Source organism: Hyperolius riggenbachi, chromosome 1 (genome assembly GCF_040937935.1).
Source record: "Hyperolius riggenbachi isolate aHypRig1 chromosome 1, aHypRig1.pri, whole genome shotgun sequence".
Classification (NCBI taxonomy): domain Eukaryota; kingdom Metazoa; phylum Chordata; class Amphibia; order Anura; family Hyperoliidae; genus Hyperolius; species Hyperolius riggenbachi.
Window position 1 is genome coordinate 271,399,787 of NC_090646.1, and position 14,189 is coordinate 271,413,975.

The 14,189-nt window shown below is 40.1% G+C and overlaps 1 protein-coding gene across 2 annotated transcripts in view; it reads left to right on the forward strand.

Moving 5' to 3' along the window:
- Positions 1-14,189, forward strand: part of FRAS1 (Fraser extracellular matrix complex subunit 1) — a 730,981-nt gene that overhangs the window by 588,257 nt on the left and 128,535 nt on the right. For both annotated transcript variants that reach the window (XM_068233564.1, XM_068233565.1), the window contains 2 exons: positions 432-583; positions 10,531-10,693. In XM_068233564.1, the coding sequence (XP_068089665.1) occupies positions 432-583; positions 10,531-10,693 (315 nt within the window). The remainder of the gene's footprint in view (positions 1-431; positions 584-10,530; positions 10,694-14,189) is intronic.

The window sequence follows — 14,189 nt, forward strand, 5'->3', positions numbered from 1 at the left end:
ACTACTGTAAATAAAACTCACACATTTTATTTGCTCATATGTCCCGGTTATTACAACGTTTAAATGATGTCTCTAGTACAATATATGGCAACAATATATTATTTGGAAACAAAGGTTTTTTTTCTGCTCTGTCTGGGGTTTTTTTTTTAGGTTATATTATATTCAGTAAAGTTTTTCTTTAAGCTACTAATGTTATATTAAGAACTGCGCCTAGAGTTGAATTTTAACTTTTTTATTTGTGAGAGCATAAAATGTTATTGATCAAATCGAAGTATATAGATAATGTAACAGCCAAAAGACAAATAGATCTGAAAGCATACTGCAGAGCACATCGTTCATCCTATATCACACAGTAGAATGTAAATAAATGATACAGAAATCGGAGAATAGATTCGTAAAACATCTTAATGGAGGATATTTACTTTGAACAGGATAATAATTCCCATGATTCTAAGATCAGAATCCAACTGGTTTCCCTTCCAATGTATGGTGTTCTTACAAAGGCCAAGTCAGGACAAGTGGCGGAGGAGTTGTCAGAGTTCTCATTTTTCACCATGGAAGATATCAACAACCGCAAAATCAAGTAAGATTTATACTTAATGTTCAACTCAGAAATTTGAATACAGACATTGTACCAGTGATAGCATGCTGAGGTAGGTGAACACATTTTATGACTGATTTTCACTATTTGTTCAATATCCAAATCAATATAGGTTAGCTACATTCATAAGCCATCAGTCATTCCATGTGTTGATATATACTCATATAAAAAAAAAAACTTATAATAAGTAACATAAAAGTAAAAAAAAAAGTGTAATTTAATTAAAGTTATCGGAATTCAGAAACAAGTTAAATGCGTTTATTCTTTGGTCTAAACATTTAAAAAAAATCCATACTAAAGCTTAATTAAGTATTGCTTTACTGTACTGGCAATACAGAAATAGGCAGAACCCGGACATTTTATCTGTCTGTAACAAAATGTTCTCTGCAGAATCTACTTGGAAACCTTTTCTTACGGCTTCATTGGCAATATTTTGGCAGGTTTGATAAATGTTTTTTCAAACTTCATCACCTTTTCCAGCAGATTTGCATATAATGCTTTGTTCTGATGTTTGGAAAGGTGATTCCTGGTTAACTGAATGGATAATTTGTGTGCCCCACAAATATAGGTGTAATAATGTAAATATTGTCTGGAGGGGCCACTGAATCCACAGTGGGTTTCTGTTGGGGCCTATATACTAATTAGAATATAGCACAATTATACACAAATAAGATACAGCAGATAGAGATGGCTCGAACCTCCGATTTTCGGTTCGCAAACTTCCGCCAAATGTTCGATGCGTGCAAACTTTCGCGAACCGCAATAGACTTCAATGGGGAGGCGAACTTTGAAAACTAGAAAAATTTATGCTGGCCACAAAAGTGATGAAAAAGATGTTTCAAGGGGTCTAACACCTGGAGGGGGGCATGGCGGAGTGGGATGGACGCCAAAAGTCCCTGGGAAAAATCCAGATTGGACGCAAAACAGCGTTTTAGGGGCAGAAATCACATTGAATGCTAAATTGCAGGCCTGAAGTGCTTTAAAACATCTTGCATGTGTATACATCAATCAGGGAGTGTAATTAGAGTACTGCTTCACACTGACACACCAAAGTCACTGTGTAACGCACCGCAAACAACTGTTTGCGTAGTGACGGCCGTGCTGGACTGGTGCGCACCATGGCGAGATTGCTCTTCCTCACTCAGTGATGTCAGGTAATGTCTGACTGCCTTATCAACTTTCAATGGTTCTTTCTCTACCATTGTTAAAGCTTACATCTATTTTTTTAAATACTTGTTCTGCTTGCTGTTCAGTACCTGCAACAAGAACCTATTATGGAGGGCAAATCTGCCATTGTGAGTGACCACTGGTAATGGCTGGGGAATCCTGGTTCAATTCCGGTCCGGAGTGGGAGCCTAAGAAACGGCTACCACCACACATCCAAGAAAGGCAGCAGGCATTGCATGCACGTCACGAGGTAGTGACCAAAAGGAGGACTTTCGAAGCCCTGCTGTAGATGACACTAATAGACTGTACTACCTGTAATGAGAATCATTTATGGAGGGCACGTCTGCCATCCATTCAGGTGAAAGGTATGCACTGTGAACAACAGGTAGGTAGGTATATGCAGTAATGGGTATTACAATGTGCACCTGTCACACACAGACAGGTAGCGGACAGGCACAGTGACACTGCGTGCACTCAACTCATGTAGGTAGGTGGGTGCACTGTGAACAACAGGTAGGTAGGTATATGCAGTAATGGGTATTACAATGTGCACCTGTCACACACAGACAGGCAGCGGACAGGCACAGTGACACTGCGTGCGCTCAGCTCGCGTAGGTAGGTGGATGCACTGTGAACAACAGGTAGGTAGGTATATGCAGTAATGGGTATTACAATGTGCACCTGTCACACACAGACAGGTAGCGGACAGGCACAGTGACACTGCATGCGCTCACGTAGGTGGTGGGTGCACAGTTAACAACAGATAGGTATATGCAGTAATGGGTAATGTGCACCTCTCACACACACAGGTAGTCACTGAAGGTGCTGGGCCTGGCAGTGGCACACACAGTATGAATTATCAAGGCTGTCTATGCAACACAAGTGTCAGTGGGACGCACAGAAAAAAAAAATAGATCACAAGAACAAGATTAGCTCTCAAAAGAGCTGTTGTAGGGTGCTATTTTAGCAATAAGAATGAGCAAGGAGCAAGCTAAGAAGCCTACAAGAGCCTAACTAATCTTTCCCTATGAGAGAGTCTGCAGCAGCTGTCCCATCTCTATTTATTGCAGGCAGTAAAATGGCGTGAGTAAAATGGCCGGTGATGCCTGCCTTTTATAAGGGGGGGGAGTGGCTCCAGGAGGGAGTGTAGCCTGATTGGCTACAATGTGCCTGCTGACTGTGATGTAGAGGGTCAAAGTTGACCCTAATGGTGCACTATGGGGGCGAATCGAACTTCCGGTAAAGTTCACGGTTCTCCACGATCGCGAACCCCCGGAAGTTCGCCTGGAACCATTCACCGGTGAACCGTTCGGGCCATCTCTAACAGCAGAAATGGAAAGAGCCTTACTGAGAAGGGAGAGGGGAAGATTGAGATGGTACACTCCAATATTGTCAGTGAGCAGCAGCACAAGACTAGTTGAAATAAACATTGAATGGAAAAATGTGTGCATTACAATTTTTATTGTTATCTCGTTAGAAATGTTTCCTTACAGGTTTTGTAAATTACAGTTTTTATGATAATTATCCCTTGAAGAGCAGCACAGGACTTCCGGTTCCGGCGCCCGCATGGCGGCAGCGAGAGGAGAAAGCTCCGACTGAGGACCAGAAAAACCCTCCCCGATCTCCAACAAAACTAACCGCGGGAGCCGGGCGACATAGAGGTGCAGACACAGGACGCGACCGAGAGGCACCCGCTGCTGTATGGACCGCTACATTACTCGGTCTAACGCAAGTACGCAGCTACCCGCGGAAGACAGGCCCAGCAAGATGGCGGGCAGAGGAGCAGTAAAGGCAACACCAGGCCGGGCGCAGACTAAAGAAAATGTGCAGAGAGAGGACACAGAATGCGATACAGACGGCCAGGGAGACGAAGACAGGGGTAAGCAGACTGACATTCAGATAAATTACAAAAAGCTGGCGGAGGAAGTGGGAAAAGTGCTTGCCCCTGACATACAGGCTATTATAGAAAAAACTTTAGCCAACTCCCTAAAAGTGATAAAAAAAGATATCACTGAACAAAAAAAGAGGATCACAACTGTTGAGCAACGTATAAGCGCTTGTGAAGATGATCTTAATGCAGCTAAAATTAAGATTGAAAAACTCACATATGATAACACAGCTGCTTATGCACGCATAGAAGATCTAGAAAACAGGTCAAGACGAAATAACTTACGTGTAGTCGGAATAACAGAGGATATCCCCCCAGACCAGCTCAAAGAACTATGCTCGGAACAAATACCAAAATTACTGGGCCTAACATTGCCGCTCAAAGTGGAAAGAGCGCATAGGGTGGGTCCCCCAAAAAACAAGAACAAAAAAGGGCCTCCACGCATGGTCATAGCAAGATACCTCGACTACGCAGACAAGGTAGCTCTAATGGCGGCATACAGAGCGCAAGATCAAGATCTGACCATACGGAGCCACACAGTACGCCTCTTCAGTGATTTCTCGGCAGAAGTGTCGCAAAAGAGAAAAGCTTTTGGCAAAGTGTGCAGTACTCTCTACAGCAAAAAGCTTAAGTTTGCTTTAATGTACCCAGCAGTTTTAAAGGTAACAGACCACGATGATAACACCCATACCTTTGATACACCGGAGCAAGTGGTAACCTTTCTGGAAGGCCTGGATACTGCAGAAAATCCAACAGACTCTGCTGATTAGGTATGAGAAACCTGCAATGAGGACCCATATTCTACCATAAATAACCAAAAGGAACTAATGTAAGGCGCAGAATCGTAATATGTTAAAAATTGGTATGCATTATAAATAATCAACAATTGATAAGTTAATATAAGCATAAGAATTGATTAGCCAGGAATGTCTGTGCAAACTACATGGGCTTAATGTTTAAAGGTAGATTAGACTTGAAATGCTAGTCCTAGGACATAAATAGCAGGTTAAGCGAAGATGGAAAACTTCAACTATGAATAGAGTTATGTATATGTGTATATACGTATATATGTGTGTATGTATATATATATATATATACACAGTTAAAAGTGAGAGCCATCAAACATCAAAAGGTCTAGGAAGATGGGGTAAAACTGGTTTCCTTGTTTAAAAGTCTGGGGCAAGGAGGGATAAATTCATGCGGGGAAGAAGAGAAGTCACTTACAGTGAGGGATTAATGGGGAATTCGTTAGGGATAGGGAGGGGAGAGGGTGTTTTTTCTGTTTGGGGTCTCTCAGCAAATATAAATGTTTTTCATCATAAATGTGGTAAGCTGCAATCTGGAAACATAAATCTGCAAAATCCAATTGGGATAGGATGAGACTAATCTCCTGGAATGTTAAAGGCATGCAATCCCCTGGCAAGCGGTCACGTATACTACGCCACCTAGGAAAATTTAAACCGGACATTTGCTTGCTTCAGGAAACGCATTTAACAAAAGATCAATATAAATATCTGAGAAAATTCTGGGTAGGAGAAGTATTGGGCTCACCAGCAATAGATAAAAAAGCGGGAGTTTTATACCTAATCAGTAAAAAGCTAAATTATAAAGTACTAAGCCATGAACACGATGCAGAAGGAAGGTGGTCCAGATTGCAGCTGCAACTATCAGGGGAAATAATCACCGTATATAATGTATATGGTCCACATGTAGAAAATGCGAAATTCTTCCAGGTGCTGCAAAATAAAATATTAGCGGAACAGACTGCTAAAGTAGTCGTAGGAGGAGACTTTAATACAGTCCCGGACCTCTGGGAGGATAGAAGTCACCCAAAGAAAGCTTTACAATACAGAGATAAATATATTAAAACCTTTATGGAAACATGTGCATTGCTAGATACCTGGAGATACATGCATCCGCTAGACCATGATTTCACTTTTTATTCACCCACTCATAAAACACTATCCAGGATCGATCTCTTTCTAATGCATGGTAGCTTAGCTTCTAGATTAATTAAATCCTCAATAGAGGACATGTTAATCTCTGATCACTCCCCAGTACTGCTTGAACTGGAGGACTCTTTTCCCAGAGGTACGGACATAATGTGGCGTTTTCCATCAGCACTCTATGGAAATGAAGAATTTGAAAGTAAACTGAAACTGTGGTGGCAAGAGTATGCAATAGAAAATGATGCACACAAAAATAATACAGCTTTATTCTGGGAAGCAGGGAAAGCAGTGTTGCGTGGAAGAATAATATCATATGTATCTGGCAAAAAAAAGCAGGCGCATAAAAATTATGCCCAGGAAGTGACTAAGATTAGAAATGCATATAACGATTTTAAACAGAAACCCTCTGAAAGCAGCAGAGAAAAATGGCAAGAAGCCAAATTGAAAGGAGACATTTGGTTTAAATTGCAAACAGAGCTCCAAAAACCATATACAAACCTCACCTTCCATAAATTTGGGGAGAAGGCAGGAAAACTGCTTGCAAACATGGCAAAGCTGAGGGGCAAAACACAACAAGCCTTACAATTAAGAAATCAAAAGGGGGAACTACAATCTAATCCCAAGGTCATAAATACAATCTTTAAAGATTTTTATGAGAAGCTATATTCTTCCACGCATCCTGACACTTTAGATCTATCAGAAAAACTGGCCACCCTACCCGTTAAGAAACTCACAGAAGACCAAATAAATGAGCTAAATGCTGAAATAGGAATGCAGGAGGTTAGGGAAGCAATTAAAAACCTGTCAAATCAGAAATCTCCAGGACCAGATGGGTACTCTGCTGAGTTTTACAAAATATTAAAACAAAATGTAGCTGAGCACCTCACCACGTTATTTAATCACATAATGAAAAATGAATTCTATCCAGAAACGGGGGCAACAGCCTATGTTAAATTACTCCCTAAAGAGGGAAAGGATTTATGTGAAGCAGCGGGATATAGACCCATCTCCCTTATAAATCAAGATGCCAAAATTTTATCCAAAATATTAGCAGAACGGTTAGCCCAGCTAATGCCAGGTCTAATCCACACAAATCAAGTAGGATTTATAAGAGGCAGAGCAGGGGTCACGAACATACGAAAACTTTTGACAATAATAGAACACGTACGTGCTTATCCCAAAACCTATAAAACATCTGCTGTCCTTGTGCTGGACGCTGAAAAAGCATTTGATAGTGTGGAGTGGGGTTGGTTGCTGGGGGTGATGCAGAGAATGGGATTTGTTGGACCCTTCTTGAAAGCAGTAAAAGCTATGTACTCCTGTCCAAAAGCCAGAATAATGACACATGGATTCCTCTCAGAAGCACTTGTGATGCAAAGAGGTGTTAGGCAAGGTTGCCCGCTGTCTCCTCTATTATTTAATATAGCACTAGAGCCGCTGGCTATACTTTTGAGAAAGCACATAGCGGGACTAAAAGTGGGTGAGGTGGAGATCCAACAATCTTTTTTTGCTGACGATATCCTCCTTTTTTTAGAGGATCCCTTGACACAAATACCTAAGGTTTTTGACATATTAACGGAATTCTCAGCTCTTTCAGGATTAAAGATAAACAAAGATAAAAGCGAGCTGATGCCCCTTTCAAAACAGGCAGACACCAGACAATGGCCCACTTTAGGTCTGAAAGTAACACACTCCCACATAAAATATCTGGGAATAAAAATCCCAAGAGATCCAACACAGCTATATTCATTAAACTACACTCCCCTGTTCCACCAACTTAAAAGTCAGCTGGAAAGATGGGACAAATTGCCACTGGGTATAGCAGGAAGAGCAGCCCTTATAAAAATGACAACAATGGGAAGGCTGCTGTACCCCATGCAGACAATCCCACTCCTTATCCAGCACAAGGACATACAGACACTGGAAGCTGCCTTCAATAAGTTTCTGTGGAGAGGTAAAAAAACCCGTATAGCTCTTAAAAAGCTCCAAATGAGCAAGCAATTAGGGGGGCTAAATCTCCCAAATATAAGAAGATACAACCTAGCAGCACTTCTTAGACATGTCCAGGACTGGATTAAAGAAACAAGTAAATGCTCAAACTTAGCTCTAGAAGCAGAAATCGCGAAACCCTGGTCGCTCCTTGGCCTCCTGCATTCTAAACTAACAGAACTCCCAGTAAGACTTAGGCAAAATGTCATTTTCAGAGATACGGTGATGACCTGGAGAGCAGTCAGGAAACTTTTAGGTGTGCATTGCTTGGTATCCAAATATATGCCCATATGGGGGAACCCCCACTTTCCAATAAGTATCACTCAGAAATTCTTCTCTAGGTGGGACCAAAGAGGAATTACAAAATTGGGAAACCTTCTACACTTAGACACTGGCACATGGTTGTCCTTCGCTGACCTACGTAATAAATACTCGATAACGGCAGCAGATTTCTTTCCCTATCTCCAGATACAATCTTTTGTAAAATCGCACGTGGCAAATGTGTCAGCTATAGCGCTTCCCAACACCTTTGATAAACTGATAAACCCGGGAGGCCCCATAAAATCTCTATCGGAGCTAGTAGCCTGCTTGGTAGAAATAGAAAAACCAAAACTGACACAGGGGAGTTTTAAAGCGTGGAATAAAGATTTCCAAACTGAAAATATGGGAGAATGTATTATCCAGGGTTTAACTACATATAGATCTTATATAGTAAATGAGCAACATAGAACGTCCCACTTACTTTTTCTGCATAGAGCTAAATATGCATTCAATATCAAGTATACACACCCACCACCACACTATAAACCAGAATGCCCAAAATGTTTAGCACTAAACGCAAATTTAAAACATTGTATATGGGAATGTCAAGAGATAGACCACTTTTGGGAAAAGGTAATAGAATATGCAAACAAGTTATGTAAGAAAAAAGTCAAAAAGTCTTATCTATTATGTCTATTTCACCATCATGCAATACAAAGTGAGAACAACTATGAAAATCCATCTGAACTCTTCCATATTATATTAGCGACAGCTAAGCGTGTCATCTTTCAAGTTTGGATTCAACCATCATCACCCACGCTGAAAATGCTCCAAAAGGAGCTTCTATCACTCTTCAGCTTGGAAAAATTGCAGGTTTCTCAAAGCCTAGAAAAGAGGTCAAAGAAGTTCTTCAAAGTGTGGAAAAATTACATCATAGACACTTTCACGGCTCCAGAGATAAATATGTTTATGAAAGACTTTATATTAACTACCTGGTACTGTATTGAAGACCTAGGTGACTCTTTAGGAGCACTGAAGTATCATCCCACCATTGAATGACTAAAAAAAGAATTGCACTAAGGTGATACCTACAATATACTTGATTGCATGCAGTCCATAAAAATTGCTGAGAGACAGGGAAGGGGGGGGGGGGAGGGTGTTGGGGAAAGGGGAGGGATAGGGACTCTTTTCTGGACCAAGATTTCCTTCTACATACATAATGTTATAGTTTTTGGCTATAACTGCCAATTGCACATGTTATGCTATACTGTAATCTTGATCCATGATGTGGTTGAAAATGAAAATGCCAATAAAACATGTTTAAAAAAAAAAGAGCAGCACAGAATTATATGTCTCCACTATGCTTCACTACACAGTCTGTCTTCTTAGGATGAGCCCACCCAAACTTTATACTTACAGTTGGGAAGACTGGATCATGGGGAAGTCATGCCTACGTATGCACTCCATAATAGAACTCTGCTGAGTTATGGGGTGTTATTCTGTAGCTAGTGGGAGCATATGGAGTTTCAGTATGCCCATGGTGTAATATGAACATTTCACTAACTCTTTCAAATAACTTTAGTTTCTCTTGTGTGCTGGACACAGTACTGCAGCTTTCTAAACTGCAGGACAATGGTCCTTATTCAATTCACTTTTTCTCCTCAGTTTTCTCTTAAAGCGGACCCAAACCAAACATTTTTTTAATTCAGAATATTTAGTTGCACCACTCTGACACATACAAAGATAAATAAACACTCCTTCAAGCCTATGAGCATTTCAGTGCATGCTTTTCACCCTTCTCTTTTCATAACTAGGGTTATACAGGTGGCAGCCATTAGCAATTCCTCCTTTGCTGGACACCTCCTACTCCACCAGTTTGCCGGATTCTGTCCCGGCAATTTGAAAGGAAGGGAGGGGTTTCTCCAATAAATGTAAAATATTTTATATTTGTCATCATGCAGCTGAAAAAAAGGCTGCTATTTATTATTATAATTTAGAAAATAGATTTCATTTCTGAAATCTTGTATTTTTAATTTGGGTCCACTTTAATAGAAAATTTTTATAGTAAAATAACTTTTGAGTATTCTACAGTTGAAAAAGTAGCAAAAAGTAGGTGAAAAGGTACCGTCAAAATCGGAGTATTGTCTTGCTTGCTGGTGGCTTATAATGCATTTTATTGATGAAATGTTAAAATCTTACCTAGGAGAAAACATAGGAGAAAAAGTTAATTGAATAGGGGCCAATGTCTTAGAAGAAGTTTATTCTGGATATAGGATATAAACTGTCTGGTCTGTTTAAATAATCATACATTAAATAAATATGATGGCCTTGATTCTTTTAACCTTTCTTCTGAGTTTACTCTCAAAGGCTCCCTGCACACTGTATGCGATTCCGATTCCGATTCTTAATCGTTTTTTACATCCGATTCTGATTTTTGATCGTTACTGCATGCTGCGTTTTTTTTCCTCCATTTTTTCTGTTGATTACTTTCAGGGAAAATCGAAATTGCAAATCGGAAACGGAATCTGAATCGCAAAACGAATTTGCAGTGTGCAGGTAGCTAAAAGATGATTTTTCATCATATCTGCAAAACTTGATCAAAAAGGGGTAAGTGAATAGGGTGTCCTAGTCTGATGACTAAAGTTCTCCACTTCCTTTTTTATTGTGTAATCTAGGTATTCTACAATAACAGAAACAGATGAGCAGACGCTCACTGACTTCTTTCACTTCACGGTCTACAATGCTGAAAATGATCGTTTGGATAATCAGATCTTCACAATCATCGTTACAGCCGCTGAAAGAAGTCTTCCTGTCATTCGGGCTAGACAACAGATCTCTGTGAGTGCTCTGAACCTCTTTGTACAAAATAACCCAAAATAGTTGTATGATGGCCTCCACATCTCTGATTTCCCCTGACCTAGAACTTTAAGCTTTTAGCTTTACTTGACTGTCTCTTTCTCTACGTTTATTCTATAATAATTTTTACATTTAAAAACATTGAACTGTTTTACCAACTTTGGAGCATCTCCTTGTGTAAGAAATACTGTACAGCTTGCAAAGGCCCCATTGATCTCAGCAGAATGCCTATCAGCTGTCCAAATGTCAACATTTAAATACACAGCCGGAATTCCTATCTATATTGCAATTTCTGTCAGCAAGGAACTTTTTCAAACTGATACTGGTTTGATTATCAGGAAAGCTAAACAGGGAAAGAGAGGAAAAAGAGAAGGCACTCGTAATGGTGTTACAAAGGCAAACCATTCTTCACATATTGCCAAATCAACCTCTGTTACAACTGTATCAGTAAAGGACCCAGTCCTCTTAATCAGGTATAGCTGCCACACTCCTGAATGTAGGTCCCAGTCAGGAGCTAGCAACACAGGCTTTAAATTTAAGGCTAAATACATAAAATGCTAGTTCTATAAACAACAAAACAGAAGTTATTCATATTCTAATAGAGGCTTCAGATCTAGCCTAGCTTGCCATCACCCCTTCCACATTCCTGCTTCTCAGTGATTGGGCTGCGCACACTGCAGTGTGACAGGATGAGGCTGAACGTTCACACATGTTTACAAGGAAGCCTGAGATGACTCAGCACATTGAAGGAGAAAGAAAAAAAAATACTTAAAGGACCACTATCGCGAAAAAGGTAGGCAGTTAAAATGGGACAGATGACAGGTTTTGGGCCAGTCCATCTTTTTAAGGGGGATTCTCAGGGCTTTCTTTGTTTTCAACAGCATTTCCTGAACAACAGTTGCAAAATTTAACTGACATAATAGTGTGCAAGTGATTAGGGAGGCCGGCTGGTATCTTGCTATTTTGGCAGTTAAACTGCTGTTCAGGAAATTCTGTTGAAAACAAAGCAAACCCTTGAAATACCCTATGAGGAGATGGATTGTCCCAAAACCTGTCGGTTCTGTCAGATTTTAAATGCCTACTTTTTTTTGTGATAGTGGTCCTTTAAGGGAGGAAATTACATTAGGATTTAACTTCACACTATTGGAAAACGACATGGCCTCTGCCAGGAACAGAATTCTCTTGTCAAAATGTGGACAGTACAATACATTTTTTATGTAAGTAGATCAAGTATGTATCTACTTATATATGTGTTTTATTTTCCTAGCATAGTATTGCTGACCCTCGTTCTTTAATAACAGAGACATCGCTGGATCAAAAGTTAGGACCCATTTTGGAAGCTGCTGTGCCAGCCAACTACTCAGTGTTACACTGCAAGAGGCAAGAACGCAAGGGAGGAGGGGTAGCTCTGAGCTTCAAATCCAGTTTGAACATTAAATCCCTCGCTTTAGCCCCCACCCACTCTTTTGTCTGGCAGCCCAACTCTAATGCTGAAAAAATCATAAACATATTGCTTGTCTACCGCCACCCTGGTGATGGCTCAGCCATTCTCAAGGTATTAGATTTAAAACAAACTGTTTCACTTACTTGAAGCTTGTGCAAGCCCCCAGCAGCCACCCTGCGCCACTCCTCCATGAGCCTCTGTTGTCCCGCCACCGCTTCGTTCCTCAACTTGTAAGTCGAGGCCAGTGCAGCCCTGCCAAGCGTATCCTTTCCATTCCCGTCTGAAATAGCACTACTACGAACTGGAACACAAAGAAGTATACTCATGGCCAGAGCCATGCAGGCGCAGTGGCCCAGCGGCTAAACCGAAAGTAGCTGGTGGCGGGAGAATGAAGGCTCGTGGAGGACCGCCGCGGGACAGGATGGCTGCTGGGGGCTTGCAGAAGCCCCAGGTAAGTGAAACAGTTTGTTTTAAATCTAACTTCAATTTCGCTTTAAACACATGGGTAGATACTCACTCCTCCCAGTCAGGAATAGAGCTACTTCTTTCTATGAATAACCTGGGCTTCTCTCAAGCCATCAACCTCCTTACCCACAAAAAAGGCCACACTTTGGACCTCATAGTCAATGCAGAACTTTCCCTTCATCCTGCTGCTTTTGACTCCTTAGCTTCCTTACAAATTAAATGTTCGGACACATTCAAATCCCTACACAATCTGTGCCATTGCTAAGTGAATGACTTGTTGCAACTGCATCACACCTCCCACAATCTTAGATCAAAAGAATCTAATAACTAACTTGGTCACCCCAAAGTCCACCTCAAAACCTTTAGAGACAGAGCCTTCTGTCATGCTGCCCCTTCACTTTAGAACACCCAATCAGGACATCTCCATCCCTGGAAGCATTTAAGTCCAAACTTAAAAAAAAACTGTTTAGTCTGGCATTTATGAACACCTGATTATTTCCTCTGTAAGACAGTCCAGCTTACAACCATGTATTGATCTGAGACTTACCTATGTGCTTTGAGTCCTATGGGAGAAAAGCACTTTACAAATGTTATTGTATTATGTATTAAGTTTTGACAGTAACACTGAGACCAAATCACTACATTAACTACATTACTACATTAAATGGACATAGTAAGCATACTACATTGAGATAAACTTTAGTGCTTCTGTATTTAAGTTATATGTTATTTGGAGCCTGCAATGACAGGCTCCAAATAACTAGCTATGGGTTGTCAGTCACTTTTTTTGACTGACAACCCATAGCTCAGTTTCTTATTCTTTAACCCGTTATTGAATTTCCGATAGTATATCTATGCCCTGTGGGAGGATTGTTCCCATTCTGGGGGAGAAGATATACATACCACCTTTGTGCACACTCCTGCATGCATTCTCATTGCTACCCGGTAATACACAGGTTTGTGAATGGGAACACAGTTCCCATTCACCATTCTAAGTGCCTGTGATCATCAATGAGATGCCAGTGGTCAATGACAAAAGTGAAAAGTGAGAGTAAAGCATACACTCGTTATTTCCTGCAATGTGTATATGCAGTACACAGTAAACACTAGGAATAAAGTGGGAGGAACATCTAGTGGCCAAATAGTAAAATTACACCTACATACATCCCATTAAAATATAATTACCAAAATAAAACACTTTAAAAAAAAAGATGACATTTAAAAAAGTTTTTTTGCAAATAAGGGCTTGTAATTAGTGATGGACACTGAAAAAATACACCTTTATTTCCAAATAAAATATTGTCACCATACATTGTGATAGGTACATAATTTAAATGGTGTAATAACCGGGACAAATGTGCAAATAAAATATGTGAGTTTTAATTGCAGTAGCATTTATTATTTTAAAACTATAATGGCTAAAAACTGAGAAATAATTACTTTTTTTTCCATTTTTTTTTTATCATTCCCAGTAAAATGCATTTAGAATAAAATAATTCTTAGCAAAATGTATTATCCAAAAAAGCCTAATTGGTGCAGAAAAATAAGATATAGATAATTGTGATAAAT